The following is a 9,347-nucleotide window of genomic DNA, read 5'->3' on the forward strand; positions in this document are numbered from 1 at the left end:
GTCTGTCTGTCTGTCTGTCTGTCTGTCTGTCTGTCTGTCTGTCTGTCCGTCCGTCCGTCCGTCCGTCCGTCCGTCCGTCCGTCCGTCCGTCTGTCTGTCACAAACTGTCTTTTATTTTCTCACTTCCTGTGAATGAAGCTTCATTGTGAGAACGTTTGTGTATTGGTTAAATACATTTTAGTGGTAAAAAAGTAACTAAGTACATTCACTTCAGTACTGTACTTATGTACAATTTTCAAGGTACTTGTACTTCACTTGAGTATTTCCATTTGCTGCTACTTTATTCTCCACTACGTTTATCTGACAGCTTTAGTTACTTTACAGATTAAAATATAATCAACTAATAAATGATGATGTATTTTCTTTGGATAAAGATAAAACTTTATCGATACCTTGGTGAAATTCACAAACTACCATCAGCATATAAAGTCATTAGAATGAGCTCCAGCTCATTAAAGTGATGAACACATGAATGCATCAATAATCATAAAACAATCATATGATTCTGTAAAACAAATACTTTTACTTCTGGTACTTTATGTTTATCTTGATGTCAATACTTAAGTCATTTTATGTGAGTCAATTTTGAATTGTAACTTTTACTTTTTACTTCAATAATCATATATACTGTGTGTATATTCCATCTCTCCAGGTTTCTATCAGATGTGTTTCAACAACTTCCACAACCGCTTCGGCACCATGCAGGTCTTCCTCAGCTTCGGCGTTTACTACGACGGCTACAAAGACCCCGCCACGCGCCAAGAGGAGGAGAAGAAGAAGAAACAGGAAGTCAGCAAAGACCTGAACAACACACTGAGCTTCATAGAGGTACACACACACTCAGTAAAAGTACTAATACGACATTGTGAAAATACTAATCTTATTGAAAGTGTTACTTTCATTTAAAATCGTGTAGGTCTCTGTTGTTGTCGTTGAAGTAGTAGTGGCCTCAGTAACGGAAGTATTCGTAACGATATTGACAGTATAGCAGTAATACTTGCAGTATTGTTGTTGCAGGATGCGACTCACAAAGTGGAGAACCACGTGTTCCACGTGTTCCGCTACTACAGCTTCGGCCGCATGAGGAAGAGCGCCGACTACTTCCTGCTGCTGTCCAACTCGTGGTACGTCACCTGGTGGTCGGTGGCCCTCGGCCTCCTCATCGTCGCCTCCGGGTACCTGCAGCTCCTCTTCCTCCAGAGACTCTTCGTCACCCAGACCGGCGGCGAGGAGGAGAAAAAGCCCCGCTGCTGAGGCCCTCGGGGGGGGGGGGGGGGATACAGATGTTCTACATGTTTTGTGTTTTTATGTACTTGTGTTTCTTCACTCAGCGTCAATAAAACCTCACTGCGAGATGATGATGTGAGCAGCGTGTTTTCCTCAGGCGGGTGTAGTCGGGTCTAAATGTTCCAGTTCAGCTGATTGTTGCTGTTTTTTGTGTGTCGCTCCGACTTTAAATTGTCCAAACACACCAGACCTGGTGGCAGGGTTTGCATTCAGACGGCTCTTTCTTCTTTCATCTACGCTCTCCTCACCAGACTCCATTGACAAAAACGCTAATTTAACCTCGCAGAGGTGGTCTGCATCGATCGATTAGTTTGTTTTGTCTCGTTGTGACACATTTTTAGTTTTTAAGGGACACTTCTGATGAACTTCTGTGCTGGTACTGTTTACTGTGGGTGTAACGACCCCTCCAGTCCTCTAGGGGTCTCTGTTGCTTTTCCTGGACATTTAGTCGTCTTGCAGGATGTTGGTCGTCAGCTGATGAACCGCACCTGAGGCTGGTGAGGTTCATCAGCTATGAAGGCTCACAAACATGGACCAGCTCTTTCCTAGCTGACACGCCTGCTGTTCAGTGTCGTTTGCTCCAGACATTTCAGTTAAAGGCGTTCTTTAAACGTTGTTCTTTCCACTCGTCTGGTCTCCCGTTGTTGTTGCAGCCTTTGAGCTGGAGTATACAACCCCACTTCAGAACATCCAAACTATCACTTTGAGAAGCTGCTGTGAAACGGTTCTACTTTTTGAAAACATACTTTAACAATTTTTAAAAGAGGTGACAATCTAATTTCAGTCAATCCACAAATTGTTTATTCTACTAATATAATAGCAGGGTGACTGCTGCAGAGTATTTCTGCCACTAGAATGCCTACAAATGTATTTCACGCTTTATTGTTTTACAACTTTTAGTTGCTGTGGATTGTTTACCTTTTTTGCCAATGTTCAACAGGAAAACATTTATGCAAATTCAACTAAATTAAGAACATTAACATTAATATATTATATGGGATGGTTTAGATAATAATTAGATTGGAGATTACTTGACTATTCCCCATAAATTGAACTATTCTTTTAAAAGTGAAACAATAAAACAGGATGAAAGTATTTCTGAGCTCCTGTAATGTTGATGTGAAATATCACTGAGTGACTTTCATGAAACAATCACAGAGCATGATTGTGTTTTCAATGATACGTTATCAGGCGTGCAGTGTTAGTGACTGAGAGCTTGTAGATGTGGTTAATAATTATTTTCTAGCTGATATGTTCAAATGAACAGAAGGAAGCAGTCGTCGTCCTCAGTGAACCTGCGGTCATGCTGCTGAACGCTCTGCTCATCCTGTTGAGCTCTCAGCTCGTCTGGAGCAGAAAGTCAGAGCCCGTCCTCAACGAGGCCGCCGACGCAGGATTGTTCAGGGGATCCGACAAGTACGACTTCGCCCTCGAGGTTCCTGCTGCAGGGACGGAGTGTTTCTGGCACTTTGCCCACCAGAGTGGAAGCTTCTACCTGACCTACATGGTGAGTTTATCCCCCTGCAGGCTCGGGCTTCACCTGGTCTGCAGAGGTTAATATGTGTGATGCACTGTCATGAGATGATTGCACAACACGGTATGCTTCTGTGTGCCATTTGTCCTCAGGCTTATCACACTGACATTCAAGGTCATCCAGTTTGACTTCTAAACATGTGATCATTATGTAACTAATGTGTGCAAAAGCCTTCCCATACTTTGCAGAAATTAAGAAATGTGCTCATAGATGTTAAAAAGGATTAAAAAGGAGAGACGTGGGTCCTCTTCTTCAAAGCTGACTTTAACTTCATCTGGAGTTGTTGAACACAAACCAGTAAAAGTTAAACATCTATAACCTCGGGTCATATGAATGACCAATAACCATACGAGCATCAACAGAAAAGCGTCGATAAAATGATGATTTCATGTAAATTATAGATAAATCAGAATGTGAAAGTAGTGTGGATGGGTGAAAACAGATTGGGTCATATTTGCATAATATATTTATATATCTTTTGCCAACATTAGATATTAGTGAACTGTCTTCCACAACGACGCTGTGATACACACACAGGATACTTGTTCGTAGATGATGGTCCTCTCATGGGGTTTGTTGAGTGTTTTTTAACATGTGATCTCAGGTACAGTGGGTAACCGGGATGGCCAATGACCACCGGCTGTTTGTGACAGTGAACTCGCCACAGGGCGTTCTCATGGCTTCAAAGAACCAGCCTGTCGGTCAGATGAACTTCCAGACTGAGGTGACAGGTGGGATCATCAGAAACCCACATCATAAATACAAGTATTTAATATATATACTATATCGTCCTCTGAGGTAATGGCAGTGTCCTCCCGACAGGTTTTTACCAGATGTGTCTTGGGAACCACAACAACCAGTTTGGAGGCATCAGGGTCTTTGTGAACTTTGGCGTCATCTACGGTGGCTCTGAGGAGTCAAAGAGAGAGACGGAGAAAGCAGAGAAGGTCCTCAACAGCACTTTGGCCGGAATTGAGGTATTTGCCTTGGTTCAAGTCTCTGGGATCTAGATTTAGTTATGTTTAGCACAGTCAGAACCTCCTGTACATTCTGTGTAACGTCTTTAAAATATGAAGGGTTTTAAAGTGCAGCTGCCTCATCAAAAAACAATAGAATGTCGTTGGCATAAAGAGATATAGAATAAGTGGTGTCAATGAAAGTGATGGGGTGATAGACCAGTGGTGGCAAATTGTTGTGAGAGGCTGTAACATGAATTCATTATTGTCCCTCCAAATGTCTGTCTGTCCGCATCCTCGTGAGCGAGATATCTCAGGAACACCTGCAGGCACTTTATACAAATTTAATTTGTAGAAAGTGTTTGTATTTAATCATAATGTTATCAGAGTGAGGCTAATTTCAGGTCCTTCCTTACTTTCAAATGGGACCATACAGTACATTGCACCTGTTGCATGTTGACATGTAAACTAAACAACGTACCACGTCTGGTTTAGGAGAGTGTGCAGAAGCTCCAGAATCAGATCTTCCACATATGGCGTCATTACAACTTTGCCCGCATGAGGAAAGGGAAGGATCACTACCTCCTCCTGTCCAACTTCAACTACGTCACCTGGTGGTCGGCGACCCAAAGCCTCGTCATCCTCCTGTCGGGATACTTGCAGCTCCTCATGCTCAAAAGACTCTTCCACACGGACTCCAGCAGGCCGCGATGCTGAATGGAAGAACGTGCACATGTCCGCTAGCATCGCCGCTTTAACCTTTTACGTGATTTCTGCTTTCTCACATCAGGTTTTTATTGATAAGTTTGTGTGTAAAAGATAAAAGATCCTGCACACTATCTGAAGCTAGAGACTAAACCTCTCTTAAATAATGGTTTTAAATAATGTCTTTTGATGCCAATCATAAAATAAACTCTTCTCCACATTTACTTGTTGATATCACTGGTGGAATTGTTCAAAAAACAGCTGTAAAGGGTAGATTTCATTGAAGTCAGAAATCATTTCTACAGTTTGCAGACGATGCCGTCCTACTCGCTGCTAATTGTCACTGAGCGTAACACGTTATAAGGCATTAAATTATCATCCCACTTATATCGTGGCCACTTGTCAACAAACTGCGTATGCTTCTTCTTAGACAAGGTCAAGTTTCATAGCTGAAAATGATTATTAACTTAAGAATAATTGTGTATTAGTGTCCACTATTTTAAGTAAATATTCTAATAATGCATGTAGCTATGAAATGCTGCTTTCTCTTAATATTCTCTTGCAAACCTAATCCTTGTGTGGGAGCTACGTAACATCTGGTTGTAAATTATGCCAAGGCGGACAAAGGAGGTAAAATATTTTAACTTTGGACGGCAATAAGTGCAGGAGGATTACTTCTGCAGGAGTTCTAAAACCCGGATAATGAGTCAGCATTTTTGCACTTCCAGTTCCCTCGTCTTGAATCTAATTGGTTTCTGTTCAGACACCTGAAATAAGGTCAGTAGTTAACACAAGCGTACGTTTTATTCTATGATATATTTGAGATTACGACACATCATCACAGCTTCGTTGTCTATACTCCGTGGTGTAGTTTGTTTATAACTTAATTTTTTTACTTTTGCCGATTGCATTCAAGCTTAAAATGAGTTTGTAAAGATTAAATTGCTGAACAAAATGTGTTGGTTTAACATTTGTTTGGTGTCATTTTACATCATTTAGTCTGCACTGACTGCAATGTAAATGATACGCATGAATATGCTACGCTAAGAGCAAATAACGTAGTATAAAGAATGAGAAGATTACTAATGGTGTGTGAGAGAGGAGGTGGAAAACAAACAGGACTTTCAACCAGGAGACCGGCGTTGGTGTCCCAGAGTGTTGTTACTTTGAATGATGTTTGTGATGTGTTTTCTGTACCGACATACTATACTATGACTGTTTTCAAAATACTATGACTTTTTATCGATATACTATACGATGACTTTTTAAGACTTTTTCTGCCATACTACACTACGACTGTTTCATGACTTTTTTCAGCATAATATAGCATGAATTTGTTTAGACTTTCTTTCGACATACTATACTCTCACTTTTTTAAAACCTTTTTCGACATACTATAGTATAGTAATAATATCCTTTAACTCCCTTTACTTGTTAAAATACTTACTAAAATAATGCGCTTCACACTCTATGAGCGACAGATAGAAACTCTGTTTGTGCGGATGATATTCTCGCCTCCACAGTGGGGTTTTGGGTGCTCGCATTCCTCAGGGATGCCCAAACTCCAAACCATCTACGTGATTGGTTCTAGTGGACTCTAACTCCTACAGTGCTGAACGGCAGGAGCAGGTTTATCAAACAGTAGTGTCTGTATCACGGTGTGTGCACCGCGTCATGGATACCATGAATGTTTCAGATACATGACTTGAGAAGAACGGGGAAGTTACGGCGGTGCTAAAACACAAATGTTCTTTCACATAAAATTTGACAATTAATATATTGATCAGATAATCAATTTGGTTTGATGTTTTATTTTGCTAAAGAAGTACAATTATTTTCATTAAGGAGCTTTGAATATATTTTTTAAGAAAGGTAAAAGGTTTAAAGATATGAAGCTGGTTTTGCTTGCTTTAATCATTCCTCTTAATGCTTTAAATTTTAATGTCAAGACGGGATGATAAGATCCACAGCCCTCAATGTGTACACAACTGAAGCTAATATGTGACTTTATGGAGCGGATGTCTTCTAATATTAGTCTTTTTAGTTACAGAGTCTTTCTCTGTGTTACTATCACTTCACCGCAGGTCAACATGGAAACAGAAGAATTTTGTACTTAAGATATTTACATGATTTGTTTAATTCAGACTGCTGAAGTCTCATATTATAGATAATTATTACATTTAGAAGTGCATTAAGAAGGGATCTCTTAATGGCCACTATGAACAGGAGGACTGATTACAAGAGACAAAACCGGTTTGATGTTAAAGTGTCACCTGACTGTTTAAAATAATGTGAGCTCCATTTAATCCTTTAGTTTATCTGGAAATGAAAAAATACCATACCTATGCAAGATGTATTTTAATCTTGCATAGGCACATATTCCCCTGAGTTCATGCCACCAGCATGAGAGTCTTATCTTTCTATTAACGTTGTATGTAATCACGTATCTCTCTTAAATATGCTTCCTGTTCAGTGTGAACACACCTTCAGACGTCTGACTGGAATCCACGTGACTTATGTACGTGGTGTAGAGCAAAAATGGATATATTTAACTTTTTTTTAATTCAAATTTTTTTCTATTTTATAAATGTTTTTTTTAACTTTTGCAGTACTAGCTGTTCTCTTTAATTTTCTCTTGTTTATTGTTGTGCACCAAACACCAAAGTAAATGCGTTATTGAGTATATGAAAGCCTACTTGGCAATGACTTGACTTGAACTCAAATGATTCTTGTCTCATGAAAACAATACTCGGCTCTCTACAGAGATTTGAAGAGGTGCTTTCACAAGACATTTTCTCCACAAATGAGTTTCAGTTTTGTTGATTTAAGTTGTTCATTTCATTCTAGGCTAACTGCCTCTCCGTCTCTGCAGCGTTAATCATGGATTTCGTAGACCCGATCTTGTCCCTGTGCATGGGCATCCACCAGATGGACAGGAATGTGCAGGCCAACAAGGAGCGCTACCAACGAGCTGCTAAGAGAGTGAGAGCGCTGGAGGAACTGGTTCTCACCATCAAACAAAGAGGGCCGGGCCAAATCTCCGCGGTCGTGGAGAACACTCTGAGGGAACTCTGCAGCACACTGGCCTTTGCCAAGGGTGTGTTGATTAAATATTCCCAAACTAAAAAGGTTGAGAACTTCCTGAAGTCCAGAAGCCACGAAGACAAGTTCCGCGAGCTGAACGAAAGACTCTCTGAGAACTTCCAGGTGCTTTCTGGGGCCCTGCAGATCGAGCAGGTGTACATGCTGCACAGAGTCTATGAAGCTTTTTCAGGAAGGAGTCCGAATGGAGTAGATTTCAATGGACAGACTCTTACTGGCACTATGTCCCCAATGTCTAGCCCCACAACCCCTATGCCTCTCTCCAGCATCATGCCCCACACAGCTCCGATGCCTCTACCTGGAACCATGGTCCGCAGGCCTGTCCTACACGTCATAGCCCCGTGCCCCGGGGCCCCCGTGCCTCTCACCACTCTTATTGCCCAACTGACTTTCCCACCACAGAATAACTCTGGTGGGAAGTGATGTGGTCAACAACTCTTTTAACACTTAAAGCGAGGACACACGCTGTGGAAAAGTGTGAACAGCAACAAATGAAGTTTATTAATTTGATCATTTGTATATATAGATACTCTACTTTTTACTGCAGCTTTTTAGATTTAGGTTGTATATAAAATACATATGAGCTCATAAAATATCAGAACATTTTATTATATTTTATTATATTATAGTTTCCCTCCATTTCCAGTCTTTATGCTAAGCTAAGCTAACTGCCTTCAGTTTTTACCGCACAGACATACGAGTGGTATTAACCTGCTCGGCTGATTCTTCACCAGGAAGCTAACAAGTCGATTCCCCGAAATGCAGTTTTCCCGTGTGATTAATAACTCTCACACCCTGAAACGGGACAATCAGGTTCAACAAACAGAATGTTCTGTATGTGGCACTGCGTTGGCACAACATCATAGAGATCAAGAATGTTTCAGCAAAACATCTGAGAAGGAACTGATGCTAAACCACAAATACTTTCACTTTCACCAACTTGCACACTTGGATTCAGACGAGCCGTTCGACAACAGGTAAATAATCTCTTAGATTATCACTGCTGTCATATCTAAAGACAATACCATATTATAATTGAACAGGTAATCCAGTAGGTTTTTAATTGCCGAGTAGAATTTTCTCAAACCATAAAGGATAGATTTACTGCTTTTGACGTCCGTCAACAATATTCCGGTGGCCATATGAACATTTAAACTGGCTTTGCTTGCTTTAATTATTTCTCCGGTGGCCATTAAAAGGTCTCTTTATAATGTAAGTGATGGGGGACGAATTCCACAGTCGTCCTCCTGTGCATTACATTCCAAAGTTAATCTGAAGATTTTTCCTCCCAAAGTTACAATCTTTTCAGTACAGAATTCACTCGTGTTTCCGTGTTGAGCTGTGATGAAGTGACATTAACACAGAGAGGTTTTAGGACTAAAATGACTAACTTTGGAAGATATCCACATGATTTGTGTAATTCAGACTGCTGCAGCCTCATATTAACGTATTTGAATGGATCTTTTAATGGCCACTATGAACAGGAGGATTGATTACAGGATGTCCATATAGGCACCTGTCATGATCAAATGTGAGCCATCCTTTAATCCTTTAAAATGCCCAGATTTGGAGACGCAGCATGTGTTTTTCTGTGGATAGCTATAATACATGTCATGGACTGTTTTACAGAAACAATGCACATACAGGTAGATTCATAGTGCACCTACAATAAATCTGTTGTAGACAGGTGTTAAAACCAGATGTTGGAAGTTGTGCAAACGAATACCATTCTGTATCAACACGGTGCCAACAAACAGGATAGA

General features: G+C 40.5%; 3 protein-coding genes across 4 annotated transcripts in view; all 3 read left to right on the plus strand.

Annotated features, from left to right (window-relative positions):
- The window catches only part of LOC116396125 (transmembrane emp24 domain-containing protein 6-like), a 2,545-nt gene extending 1,269 nt beyond the window's left edge, over window positions 1-1,276 (plus strand). The window contains exons 3-4 of one of the 2 annotated variants that reach the window (XM_031870541.1): window positions 653-828; window positions 1,018-1,276. In XM_031870541.1, coding sequence (XP_031726401.1) covers window positions 653-828; window positions 1,018-1,254 — 413 coding nt within the window. In that variant the 3' untranslated portion in view covers window positions 1,255-1,276. Of the gene's footprint in view, window positions 1-652; window positions 829-1,003 lie in introns of both variants that reach the window. The other variant, XM_031870548.1, reaches the window with a different exon arrangement.
- A 1,042-nt stretch (window positions 1,277-2,318) lies between these two features.
- Window positions 2,319-4,706, plus strand: LOC116395584 (transmembrane emp24 domain-containing protein 6-like). Its single transcript, XM_031869579.1, has 4 exons — window positions 2,319-2,794; window positions 3,426-3,552; window positions 3,644-3,798; window positions 4,273-4,706. Exons 1-4 carry the CDS (start codon window positions 2,591-2,593, stop codon window positions 4,492-4,494), a joined length of 708 nt encoding a protein of 235 aa, XP_031725439.1. The 5' UTR covers window positions 2,319-2,590; the 3' UTR covers window positions 4,495-4,706.
- Window positions 4,707-8,519: 3,813 nt separating this feature from the next.
- The window catches only part of LOC116394344 (vegetative cell wall protein gp1-like), a 4,181-nt gene continuing 3,353 nt past the window's right edge, over window positions 8,520-9,347 (plus strand). Inside the window, exon 1 of the mRNA XM_031867381.1 lies at window positions 8,520-8,561. The gene's annotated coding sequence lies outside the window, so the exon portion shown is untranslated. The remainder of the gene's footprint in view (window positions 8,562-9,347) is intronic.

The sequence above is a fragment of the Anarrhichthys ocellatus genome, unplaced genomic scaffold (genome assembly GCF_004355925.1).
Source record: "Anarrhichthys ocellatus isolate YVR2014 unplaced genomic scaffold, GSC_Weel_1.0 scaffold2, whole genome shotgun sequence".
NCBI lineage: Eukaryota > Metazoa > Chordata > Actinopteri > Perciformes > Anarhichadidae > Anarrhichthys > Anarrhichthys ocellatus.